General features: G+C 41.9%; 1 protein-coding gene across 2 annotated transcripts in view; it reads right to left on the reverse strand.

Moving 5' to 3' along the window:
- Window positions 1-294: 294 nt before the first annotated feature.
- The window catches only part of LOC146786069 (dehydrogenase/reductase SDR family member 4-like), a 128,532-nt gene continuing 114,748 nt past the window's right edge, over window positions 295-14,078 (reverse strand). For both annotated transcript variants that reach the window (XM_085633959.1, XM_085633960.1), the window contains exons 8-9: window positions 4,993-5,048; window positions 295-677 (exon numbers count right to left, since the gene is read on the reverse strand). In XM_085633959.1, coding sequence (XP_085490085.1) covers window positions 563-677; window positions 4,993-5,048 — 171 coding nt within the window. In that variant the 3' untranslated portion in view covers window positions 295-562. The remainder of the gene's footprint in view (window positions 678-4,992; window positions 5,049-14,078) is intronic.

Here is a 14,078-nt window from a genome sequence, read left to right on the forward strand (position 1 = left end):
GTGCCGTTTTTGCCCCATGGTGCGCCGCATTGTAAATGCGGCGCATCCATGGTGGCGGATCTGTGGTGCACAATAACTGGCGCATCCCTGCTGATATGCAGGGATGCGCCAGTTATTGTAAATATGCCCCATTATTGTAAAATGTGTTACAGCACACACTCCACCTTCATCATTGTCTTTCTGAAAGTCCTGCACTTACCAATGGTGGCTGTGGAGAACAGCATGCAGTGAAGTATGGACAGTTTAACTTTCTGCAATAAGGAGGTTAAAAACACTGAGTCCATGCATCAAATCTAAAGCTGTCAAACAAACGTTTTAATGCAAAACAGGCTGAGAAAATGTTGTTTTAAACTTAAAAAATGCTGACAATATGTATGAAGGCTGTCTATTTAATGCAGTTAAACAGGTGTGTCCAGGAAAAGTGATTAGGTTTATGAAAGCTGTTTTAACTTGTCTACCTGCTTATCTGGGACAACTTGATAAAGGGCAAGTCTAACTGTTCAAAGTCCAGAACTTGTATTATGTTCAAGTTATGCATAGAAAGATGAAAATGTTATTCGTTTTAGAGTCTTGACTTGAACCCTCCACCAACGACGATGGTCTCTCCTGTAAGGTAAGACGCGTCTGATGATAAGAGAAAAGACACAATCCCAGCATGTTCCTCCGGCTCTGCAATTCTAAGACACAAACACATGTGAATTGTTAAAAATAAGTTAATCTACAATACAAAAGAATTTTTAATCATTGTTTCATTGTTCGCATCTTTCATCGGGCATTATTGTCAAACGGTTAATAGGTGATGAACAAGTAAGTGCTAGCACACACTGGTTTTATTGTAAATTATTGTTTATGTTTCTAACAAATCATTTATTTTTCAGAAGATACTTTTATCCACTGAGTTTCACAAAATTATAAACACAGTTGAAAAAGATGTGACAACATAAAATATAAGGAAAACAGGTTAAAATACATAAAAATGGCATTAGTAAAGGAAATACGTCACATCCCATTTCCAGAAAACTGGGCATTAAAGTAGCACCCTTGGCCCCCAGATCTCAGTTCACATTTGTACTGGAGAGACTGTCAAAGAAGGCCTGCCCCGATATTTCCTGGACCCAACTAAGAGAGGCTGCACCAAAAACTGTCCTGCACCTTCTGTTCCATGGGCTGGTAAAGAGAGGACTCTGCCTGCACTACCCATATCAAGGAAAAGTCATTACCATGTCCCAGACAGAACAGAAGAAGTGACTCCAAGAGTCAGTTGGCTGACTTTCTGTTACAGCTCCAGGGTCACAAAAGCTGAGAAAGTCTGCCTTGGTGAGTTGGTAGCCAAGAACGCCTGATCGCCACTGACTGCCACTTACGTCATCTGTCGACTCTACACCGACGCGCCCAGTCCACCCCTACCTTCCCACCGCTCTTACCTGTACCGGTTGTGCCTGCTGACTCCAGCATCAATCTCTCAATTTGCCTACCAAAGATGCTCTGAAGTACTTATTCACCGTAGCTTCATAATGGCCACCGCCACCTGCAAACATTATAGGAGTCCTGTGGCTTCATTCAACATGTTGTTTACTTAGACGCATCCTGATTACTCACAAAGTGCATCATGCACTACAGTGCCTAATTTGTAATAAATTAAGTGCCAGGGCCCTTCTCAGAAGGCCGCTGCAGCCTGCACCATGCACTGCCCCAGCCTGCGCTGCCAATGACAGTACCAACATAACACCTAACCATCAGATTCCTACAAGTGCAACAATTCAGACTATTTCAGGCCACACAAAGTTATAATAATGTCGTGAGAGCCTGGTATTATTTATTTTTAATGACATTTGACTCAATAAACACAGCTGTTGTGCTCACCTTAGACAGCGCCACCATGTGACGCATTGTCAAAGGAGCCGGTGCTGACAATTATGTGCCGAAGCCGAGCACTGGAAACCACCGGCTCAAATTAGGCACTGCTGCACTACCGCATAGCCTCTCTCCAAGTGCAAAGAGGTGTGCAGGGGCCATGAGACATGAAAGTGCTGATATCTAGATGCCTTACAAAGGCATTTAATACATATTGATAACAATATATATTGCTTGTGAGCATAAATGCCAGCCTTTATTAAGGCAATTGTCTGCAGGCTGGTAGAGGTGCTGTAGCTTTACAATATCAGTCCATTTCTGTGAAGATATCTGTCAATGGTTAGTAGAGCTTCAGCATAGGCAAGGACATCTAAACCTTGAAAATATTTCCACAGTCTTATAACTTAATGTAATGTCTATTAAGTTACACCATGTTTGTGAATTAAAATACAGCAGGCTCTTTTCGCTACATGATGTACAATGTGTCACTGCTTCAGTGATGTCAGTTTGCTATGTCCTCCTAGAGGTCATGTGAGAGTTTATGGCAGTATGTTGAAGGTAGGGTGAATGTATGGCTAATAGAACATTGGTATTTCAGTGGCTTTTTAGGTCTCACCTACAGACAGCTTTTGATGTGTGTTGGAACGTAAAATGAGCTTTGTATCTGCCCCAATGGCATATTGTCTTTTTAAGTTTACTGCTCCCGATTCAATGGATTCCCTCCCTATTCTTAAGTTTGAAATGCCCAAGGAGCATTTTCATCTTACAGTGTTTTGATTGAATAAGTCGTATCCTTTCACTGCTTATGTCAGAATCGTTAATTGTAATGCATGCAGGCTACTTCTCTCGTTCCTTCTACCACCCCAATTTGTTCCCCCAATTTCTCTATAAATTATTGCGCTCTCTCTTTAGCCCTGTGCTGCATCAATGGGCAGCCATCTTTTAACTTGTTTAAAGCCATTCCATGATGGCCAACACACATCCATTCACAGCAGCCATCTTAGGGGGGAAAAAGAACAGCAGCGAGGCTAACAGGTGTCTTAGGAATGGCCTATTTTCTTCATCAATGTTTGTTTTGGATCACAACCATAATGTCCTAAATAATTGTAATTGTTTACTTTTTATAGAGTACAAGTGTGCAATGTGTATTTTAGTACCTGCAGAACTTGCAGTTGTGTGAATTAAGTTTCCAGGGTGAAGGATCTCAGAATTGGGATATTTTGTATAATTTGCTAGAGGCCTTTCTTCAGAAGCAAAATCATGTAACTTTGCCCATTAGTCTGTACCATGAATGCAGCATATTCAACTTGGAAGAAGAGGAACATGCTAACCAGTAATCACACCAATAAACTTACTTCTTTGTAATTCCTTCCAGTCTGCTTCTCCCCTTCTCATGAAAACACAGGCCCAATCTTAGCTTTGTTTTCTGTCAGAACCCACAGAAACTGTTTTGGGATGTCTCACCCCTTTTTAACTTTATCTGAGGGCTTTGGCGCAGCACAAATGCCATATATTTCATGGAATTTACCTATTGAAAAATAGTTACAATGACTGTGGAAGACAACCAGTGGCTGCCCTGAGGTAATCGTGGAACATTGCTTTCTTTGAGCCTGAGCTATGCAGGAGTGAGTACCTGGAAGGGCTTGCAAGCAGTGTAATTGCCCTCATTTTGGGGACCGGGACTTATTTTTCATCATCAGACATGGACCAAGAATAAGAAAGAGAAAGATAGAGAAAGGGGAAAGAAGGAGTAAGAGAAAGAAGGGAAAACAATGATCTAGGGAGAAAAGGGGAGAAAAAGAACCTGTGAGTGTGAGATAAAGAGCAGGGAATTAATTGTGGTGTATGAGCAAGGCCTGAGGTGGCATCCAGACTTGACAGCTTTGGTATTGGCACCATCAGAAAATATTGGGCCCCAGCACTTACTACTGTGGAATTTACGCACTGCTCGCGAGAATGAGCTGGGCCTGCAGCACGTGACTTTGTGGAACAAAAGAGAGAAGAAAAATCGACAGGCTCCTTAAAGGCGAGCCATAGTGTGGAGTTTCTCAGTGACATAACACGTGTATTTGTAAAGCGATAATTCACCCGTAGGCATCTTGGTGCTGAATAACAGATGTATATTGTTACCCAACTCAATGGTACTCATTTTATCAACCTCAGATGGATGAAAGGCTGAGTGAACCCTCCAGGATTTGAACCTGTGACCATGAGGTTGAACACAGGCCCCTGCAATGGACACATTAGTCCACTGAGCCAACAGACCAGGCAGCAACAATACATTTAAATTGCTTTGTGTGATGCATACAGCACACATACACACATTGCAAACACCTGGCATATCCCAGAAATACTGTGACTGCTTTCTACCAGCAAAGTATAGGTGGACAACAAGTGCGAATAAAAGCAGAAAACACAGGCACCAACACTGCTATTCTGAATAAATTTGTGCTGATCATTAGTACCCAGATTTTCTAAGATTTTGTGTTGGGGGTTGCATCACTTTTTTTGGCGCAAAATTACCCTAATCAGGATTTCTGTCGCTTTGCATAGACAGGTTAAAAAAAGAAAAAGTTACGCAATGCAGCACATAGCACTGCCTTGTGGTACCTTGCGTCAAGTTGGCATTGCATGGGGGTGCATTGGCCTTTACGTGCATCCACCCGTGTATTTTGACACAAACCCATATTTACAAAGATCAGTAACTATGGGTTAGCGTCAAAACAGTGCATCTTCCGCAATCTACATTGAGTGTAGTGTTTGTAAGTATTCCCCTTTCACGCAACGCAGTGCAGCAAGTGAAGTCGCTGCACTGCATTGGTCAATTATATGGCGCAGTTCTGCTCTCTCCTAGCACCGGAGCGCTTGTGGCCGACTAGCGCCAACCTAGGCTCAGATTCATCATGGTGAAAGGGTGTCTGCATTGTGGTCATATTCGGTTTTGTGCATCCCTGCACAAAAAATATCCCTTGTGGCAATGTCCTCTTGTCCTCTTTGTATGTGTGCTGCTGAATGCAGCACATATGCAAAGAGGAAATAACGAGACGAAATACAGTTATGTCTCCTCGTTACACCACCCTCAGGCAGGTGACTGTGATGGGACCAATGTTATACAGAAGAAAAAAACAAACTTATTACCTTTGAAATCCATAGACTTTAATCATGTCGTTCATTATTTCTTCATTATTCCACACCTGTTTCAAGAAAGGGCAGCAAAAATTAATTTCCACTTTTTTAATAGGGTCTTACAGTTATCTACAGTTTTTCCAATTTTCATCATTTACAATTCACAGCCTCACATTTCAGAACAGTACAACCCATGGTCAGTATCTGATCCTTTCACTCATACAATGAACCACACTCAATAAATGAATGATTTCTAAATATCTAAGTACTTGCTTAGGAGTTGGGTAACGATAGGAAACCATCCATTTACTAGAAAATGCTACATTTTAGCGTAGAATGCACCTGTGGACTTTTCTCCACCACGGGTATAGGTGTGTGGGCTACATTTAGAAATTGAGATTTTTGTCAGATTTAGTATTTTGTTAAAAAATGGACAAATTCCAATTAGAAAATCTCTACAGGCTTTAAATGTTCAACACTTCTCCAAAATGCAAGGCCTTAGTTGGCTGTCAGGTGGTGTCTGTGTCTCAAGACTTGTCACAAATGTGAATGCTAGATTGGCCTCATCATTGTCTATATGTTTATGTTCCTATTTATCCAGATTATGCATATTATGGCCATCATCTACTTATCAAATAACAGTTTCTATCTTGTCCTTCAATTTACCAACCATGGTAAAACAGCTGTTCAATTTTACCACTAAATGTATGAGTCCTGTACCGTCATTCACTATTCCCCTAATATAACATGTATTTGTAAAGCACACGTTCACCCAAGGGTGGCTTGGCGCTGAATAGCAGATCTTTATTGTTACCCAACTCAACGGTACTAATTTTATCCACCTCAGAAGGATGAAAGGCTGATTGGACCCAGTGGGATTTGAATCTGTGCGCATGAGGTCGAACACAGTCTCTTACAGGGGATATATTAGTCCACTAAGCCACCAGACCCAGCGCTAAGCCACTAGGCACTAAGCCATCAGAACCTATTCCTTCCCTGTGCTCCCTGTATTCAGCTTACAGACAATATTTTACCACCCAAAGGCCTTCATCCCTTCAGCCGCCCCTTACATCAATCTATTGCATGTGCTGCCCATGTCTTATAATAACTTCCTCAATCCCGCATTCTATCTCAATCTTCCCTATCACTTTATCCATTTCACTGATGCGCATCGATTTGACCATTCAATGCATTTCCCTATCACATTTAATAAATGATGTTACAACACGTCGTAGCTATCACTATGTCAAAATACTGCATTCAGAATATTACAATACAGTGATGGTGGGTAGGTAGATTTGGAGTTAAGAATAGTAAACCTATAATTAACTATGTATAATTACCTACTTATGATAGTTGACATTCTGGGAACAATATTATTGCTGGATGACATTTTGTAACTCGGTATTGTGCAGTCACAATAAATCCATACTCACTGCACACTACATTAATCCAACTCACTACATTCTCTCTACATACCACATCCATGAAATTCATGTATTCCTTGTGCCCACTCATACACCGTATACATGCACCCAATGGTTTTCGTATTGCCAAAGCACACATGGACGTCATTAAGGGGTCGCAGCTTGTCCTTTGCTACCCCTAGCACTGCCTTTGTGACCCCTGGCCTCTGAGGTGGCAAATGCAGTGCCAGGAACACAGGGGCAGCTGGAGCTCCACTCTCTTTATTTTCTGTCAATTTGTTTATTACCTAATAATGAATAAATAATATACATTATTCACTAGTAGTGTAATAAAAATTGAGTACAATAAGCTGGAATATGCATTTCCATGGCAGCTGAGGTAAGTAAAAATGGCTGGGCAGGCACACGGATTGACACTGCCCATGTCTAACTTCCCACATGGCCCCATGGACTTTTGACTGACAGCAGCATTCATAGAGGTCAAGTGGGAGGCTTCAACCAGAGGTGAACAAGGGGTCAATTACCTGGAGGCATCCATGATGGAGTAGTAGAGGGAGCAGGGAGAGTGTGGCGACCTAAAGAATTACATTGAAGGACAGAGAACTGTATGACTGTTGGGATTGTGTTGTGTTTAGTACAACTTTGTGATTAAAGTACTTTATTTGTTTAAAAGACATGCACTGGGCTGGATATTGAAATATTTCCACTGTCTGGTAAAGTGCTGAGCTTAAGCAGCTCCAAACTACCTACCTAAGAAGTCTGTGACTGCTCGCCCTCACTACCTTGTGAGTGAAGTGTGCAAGCGGTTGTACTTGGCACTGTTTGTCGAACCATATTAGAGCAGGTGCTGGTAAATCAGAGACAAAAGATCATAACCCCCATGGTTGCTACACTAGCCACTGCCTTCCATCCTGGCTTACCTAACAGGGTCTGGCAACCATGTAATAATATTGACTTGTATGAAGTGGCATTCTACTATGAACTAATACTTCTTTCAAGGACAAAAGAAACAACTGATGGTGTCTTCCTACCTTAAGAGTGCATTAAACTTTAAAAATCTAATGATGAATAGGTGGATTTAGATTCCGTATATAGGTTTCCTGATTTATGCCCTTATATAGGTACAATTCATATTGCCCTTATTTAGGCATAGAAAAACCAGCCCTTATTTAGGCATTGACCATGCTAGCCAAATACAGGCATGGTCTCCTACATCCGTCCATCCACGTTAGAACGAGTTCTTGGAAAACCGGACTTTTAAGCCTTTAGGAATTTCCCTTGCTTGGATATTGATTTCTCCAAGAACTCATTTAGTATGCATAAACATCTATTCCTTAGGGGTTCATTCATGACGTTCCGATGACCGACTTTTACGTCAATACAGGCATTCCTAAACACCTTCAAGGTATAAATATACCTGTACTTTCCCTGGCAAACAACGGTTCCGGCACGATCCAGCTCGACCGCCTACTTGCGGTTCGCCAAGGCAAGTTCGGAAGGAAATCAAGTTCCAGCCTGACGCACTGACCAGACGCTGTCATCCTCTTCACAGAGAATCCAGCTCCAGTGTTTCTGACTCCTCTTGCGGGGTGTTAGATATCGAGTCCCGGTAAAGAGATTCCAATCTCGCACATTCTAAGGTATGGAGTAGACTAGAACTCCGAGAAACTTTTGGCAACTCTAGGCAAAACTAAAACTATAGCTAAAGTTAGCTATACTTTAGAAAACAGCACCCACTTCTTACCTCGTACTACACTTAGGTTAGGTACACTGGGGTAGAACTATTTAGAAGCATCAGATGAGTATCCACATTTTAGCCTGTGTTATTTATGTATGTATTTTATGAATATATGTCATAGCTACAAACCATGCTATTGCAGTATTATTTTATCTTACTGCTAACTCTGTACATATTGTACTTCGCAGCCTGTCTTACGCTTGTAACAGTTCATATCTCTTGCATGAGAAATAAGACCGTTCAATAAACCCTTTTTATTGAAACACCCATCTCCCTTTTTCTGTGCAACTCTGTAGAAACGAAGCATGCACGATTGACTAAGTGAAACTGTTATCTATTATTTCCACGGTTCTGAGATTGTTCCAGCTCTAAGGGAAACATAGTTATCATGTTTATGCGGTTGTCAGAAATGAATCCCTTCTTGTATATTCGAGAAGTTTCTAGTGACCTCTGAGTTAGCTGGCACACACAAGTAATTAAGTTTAATATACTTGCTAGAGACATACTGACCTCAGTCCTATGTCAAATTTATAGTGTATATTATTCCAATGCGCAGAGCCTATCAGGGATATAGGAACTACACTACAATAGAGCCGGATATTTAAATAGCTCTGCTCAACCATACGTCCATTTCAGCAGCATTACCTACCATAAAATCTTTAGATTTAATTATAGGCCAGTCTGCATATGAAATCTTCTTTGTTTAAATAGTTTTATAAATCCAACTCTACTGCATACCACATTTACTGGTCTGCAATGTCAAGTGAGCATCACAAATTACACATGAATGCAGTAAATAAAATGAATTGAACAAAAATTATAAAGGAAGGACCATCCCTTTCACAAGTGGGGGCGTCTTGAAACTATTCACATACTGCAGTGAGCGGAAGAGAGAGACAAACCAGAATGAGTGTGGACAAGGGCAGTACGTCTGGCTTATAACTGAATGTGCTAGGGTCTTCCTTCCAAGAAGTCACTAATTCATCCATCAATGCACTTGTTGACTCGTCATCCATTTACATAGTCTCTCATACTTGCACCTATACACCTATTCTGTTATTCTTGCATTCACCTGCATACCGATTAGCAATATCATGCACACAAATTGACCAATCACTGAAGAAGCAATTTCAGTTAGAAGCCTGATCTTCTGACTTTGCTGCCATTTTGTAATAGGAGTGAGGCTTCTTCCAGTTGTGAGTGAATGTTAACTTCTTTGGAGAGTTTGTATGTAATATCTCAGTTCGGTCTGTGTACTTGATTACTATAATGCTCGTGCAGAGACACACCAAACTACTTGGTACTGCATTTGACACACAGCATACTTGTATCTCTATCATTTGGGCTCACAGTGGTGGACCACTTTTTATAGCTCTCCCATATACTTTACATACTCGTAGAAGTATTGAATACAAATACGATTGATTGAGACGAAACTCTCACTACGCGATATTTTGAAAGAAAATAAACGATGCAATTTTTTCGTTCAGCGCTGCTCTCCTCTTAGGGTGCCACACGAGCGTCTGGCTTTGAAGACTTGAGTATGCAACGGCCGCATCAACTATTTAAGGTAAAAATGTAGACCTTGTACTAAATACCAATAGGGCACCTTTTCCCTTTCCACAGTGTGCGACTACAAGCCACCACCCCCTGCCTGGATCCATGGTGTAAGGGTTTCCTACATCTTATGTAAGCTTTGGCTATCTCCATTTTTATAGATAATCATCTGTCAAACCTGATGCCACCAACAACGCCAACGCGTGTAGTTTTTATTCAGTCACGTTAACCCTCAGTTTTAATACCACTTCATACCGGCAGTGCCTGAACTGGAATGCCAGAAATAAACCGCCATTTACCACTACGATATCGGCTTATTTAAAGCGTCCTGGGTATTAAACCAGGCCACGATTTGATGCGATCAAACTAGTGCCTAATCAGTCACACACTCTAGCACTATCACCTTAAGTTAAACATAGGACTTATGGTTTCACCTCGAAGGGCACACACCACGGCTCATTATAAGACTGTCTACTTATAAACTGTAATGTGACATGTTTGTCTGCCCATGTGCTCTTTTGTCTTACAGAGTCGTAACGCCTTCAAAAGTCCTGAAGGCGCCACCAGAACCGTAGGTAGCACGGTTCTTTTGAGGCCGCAGGTTAGGGTGCACCTTAGAGTGTGCATACCGCCGTGGCCCCTGCTCCTAAAAATAGCCTCGTGGTAGGCACAAAGAGGCTGAAACATGTTGACCATACCTCCTTTTTTGGATGTGACCGACCAATTTACTCAGTCTTAAACATTCACTTCACTACAGCTTTTAATCTTGCCTTACTACTCCGCCATTTAAAACCTTTTGGACTGGTAAAGGCAATTTTAACCTTTGCGCTATCACTTGCACTTTCAAAAACAAAAAACCTGCTCCGCTGTAGTCATGCGTTGCAGAACACCGGAGAGGTACTTGGCCTCTCTGGTGGGAACCCAATGATGTAGCATGTCACCAACTAGGTTGGTGAATGAGGGTTCTTTTAACAAACAAGAATGATTCCTCTTGCCAGCCCTTCATGTATTTGGCTTCACTCTTTTGTTGCTTAGCTGCTATTCCCTAGGGGGACCAAGAGTGGATTCTACAATTTCCCTCTATCTTTTGTTGTTTATATATATCTAGGCAGCGCGCCGCTGCGAGAGCCTTTTTTGAGTAGTAAACCTCTGACTAAACCCCTTTTTATCAGCATCTCAATGGAGAACCAAGGACTTTCCTTTACCGAGAGTGGACTCAACAATTTCCCTCTCTCTCTTGTTGTTTATATGTAACTTTATCAATTGCCACACTTTCCCAAAATAGTCCCTTTATACTGGCGTTGCCAATCATACACATGCTCTCAGGCGAGGTCCAATATTCATTCAATTTCAATCTATGAAGTAGAGCCTTAATAGCACTGAGCCACGTTATTTTCTGTGCGTACGGTGGGACAAAAAGATCTTTAATACCATCCTGATAAGATTTGAGGGTAGATGTTGTCCATAGCCTACACCAATAGATCAACATTCTGCAGTTAGTCTTGTGGGCAATTTTCTTTTGGGCAATGTCTAAATATAGGGGGTTAACGGTGGACTTACAGGGAGATTCTTAAAAACCTTTGCTCCACTATGGAAAGGCACTCTGAATGCGAATAGCTCCCACAGCTCAGCGCCATATAAAACCGCCCCTAGGGCCTTCACATTATATATTCCAATGCTGGGGCCACTCTTCTTGATGATGTTTTTCTATGGATTTTCCCTATATATGCAGTGTGCTGGATCAAAGATAAATACGTTTTTTCCACCTGCTGTGTCCAGCATAAATTCTTGGTCGATTTAATACCCAAGTACTCAAAACTGGACACTACATCTAGAATTGTGTCACCCACTAGCATCCTCCGATTACAGAGAGTCGATGTCTGTCTGGTGAAGCTCATAAATTTGGTCTTGGATCTGTTAAGCTCCCAGCCCCGCTCTACACAAGCAGTTGAAGAGAGTTCAGAAGTTGTTGCAGACCCTGCGGCAATTTGGAAATAAAGAAAGTGTTGTCAGCAAAAAGAAGTGCAGGAACCCTCCGCCTTCCTATCTTGGGTGCACACCCCATTTCTATCCAGGAAGGCAACTACACCATTTATGTATAAAGTAAAGAGAATGGGCACCAAAACACACCCCTGCCTGACCCCCGATCAATATGGATCAGAATGGTCAGGGCTCCATCCTGCCCCCAACTCACCTGAGCAAGTGTATCTGCATGAAGTCTCACAAGAATATCCAGCAGAGGAGTTGGTAACCCCATCTCCTCAAGGACCTCCATAGCTTGGCACGGGGAACTAAATCAAATACTGAACGAAGATCGACACAGGCAACATAAAGTTTGCCCTTGCCTATAATCACCTCTCTCCAGTATGTACACACAAAATGAAAAATCCGATCCACAGTGCTCACATTTTGCCTAAAACCCGCCTGCCAATCCAAGATTATACTCTCGTCCCTAATCCATTCCTGTATACGAGCCAAAACCTGTTTGCAAAAGATTTTTTGTAGGGAGTCGATCAGGCTTATAGACCTATAAATGGCCGAATTGCCACGTCTCCTTTTTTATAAATATTTATAATTTCTGCTAATTTCCAGGAGGGTGGAACCTCCATACCAGCTAGAATAGTATTAGAAAGCAGATTGATGTAAGGCCTCCAAATTTCTGTTTTCCCTATATAAATCGTTAGGCAGTCTATCTGGCCCTGTAGCATGACTGGGAATGCAGGAATTAATAGACGGTAATGTTTCGCTAAGCTAAAAAGCCAGATCGGTAGACTTAGGGGCAGAACTGATTAGAATAGCCTCTGCATTGCTCTCTCTAGTGACGCATTTATGAGAGTAAAGTTGTTCAAAATGGGCCATCCAGTCTAGTGGCTGGATGCAGAAATCGAGGGTTTGTTCATGACCGTTAAGACAACCAGCAGTTGTCTTCCAAAATGACTTATTGTCTTTGTTGGAAAGTGTTACATGCAGATCAGTCAATAGGGTACTCTCCATTCTCTCTTAGCTTTATTTATCACTTGCTGACACAGCTTCCTTTACTTATCTATATTAGGACTGGGCGAAAATTTCGTTCCGTTCGTGGAAATTGCGCTAATTTGACATTTTCGCGTTCCGCGGAGAGCGCGAAAATGTCAAAATTTCCGCTTTCCGCAGCTTGGCGATAATTTGTTTCTTGCTCGCGCTGTAATACATTCTCGCGCGCGCGAGCGATCGCCTTACCTGAATCCCTGCGTTCGCCGACAAGTTTTCTTGATCCGGTCGCGTTCTCCATGAGATGTTGGATTGTTTTTAGCCATTTGCGCTGTCTCGCGACAGTTCGCGCCCGCAGTGACGTCATGCGTTGCGCGATCACGTCTTTCTCCTCGTGATCATGCACCGCGAGACAACTCAAAACAAGATAGCCGCGCCCGCGAGCAACCACATGGATAAGTTGGCGACTCGCAACCATGCAGAAAATCTCGTGAACATGCGGGAAAAAAAATTCTGCATCTTCGCGATATTTCCGCTTGTTTGCGATAATTTTAAACATTTTCGCGATAATTTGTGAAAGTGGATTTCACAAATTCCGCCCACCCCTAATCTATATCTGGCTGTATTTTTGTCTTAATGGCCGCAGTAAGCTTATTGATAATTAACACAATTAGTAGCTTTTTTGGCATTTAAAGAAAGAGGTAATTTGTTATCACAGTCATTTATAACTTGCAACATTAAGTGCATCAAGGTCCTCATACTGTCCCCAAGCCTTCTGTCAGGACTGAAACTAGCTTGATTTTTAATGGACAAGCTGAAACTAGCTTGGTTTTAAATGGACAAGAGATAGGATCACAGTTCTTAGAGCCTGGATTACTCCATCCAACAGGGCGGTGAGGACATTTTCTCTGCTGACCTGAAAAACAACTGTTTGTCCAATTTAGCGCTCATCTGTGTACATTAATCCTAACTGGCTCTGTTCAACTTACAAAATGTTTGATGGTTGGAAGCAGTCAGCTTTGATGACACTCCACCAAGCTTTTAACATTTGATTGTTTTTCAGAAAACAATTCCCAAAGCAGGAGGTTTTAATTATCTGAAAAACAAAAAAAAATTATGATCCCCCACCCTGGGAGTTTTCTCCCAGTGTCTGTGGGGTCAGTATTGTTTTTCTATCCCTGCCGTGAACCTTTTTGTGGCAGTGATGGATAGGCCCAAATGGACTTTACACCATCCACCCTAAATAGGGCAGGCTGTTTAATGTCTTCCTCTGAAATCCTTTGCTCTGTTGAGCTGACAGATTAAGTCCTCCTTGAACATACTGGGGATGTGTCCTCACTAACATCCTGTTTTACTGCCTTCACTCCTTTTGGTTATCATGGTTCAGTATCTACATATGTCACACT

Source organism: Triturus cristatus, chromosome 11 (genome assembly GCF_964204655.1).
Source record: "Triturus cristatus chromosome 11, aTriCri1.1, whole genome shotgun sequence".
Taxonomy (NCBI): Eukaryota; Metazoa; Chordata; class Amphibia; order Caudata; family Salamandridae; genus Triturus; species Triturus cristatus.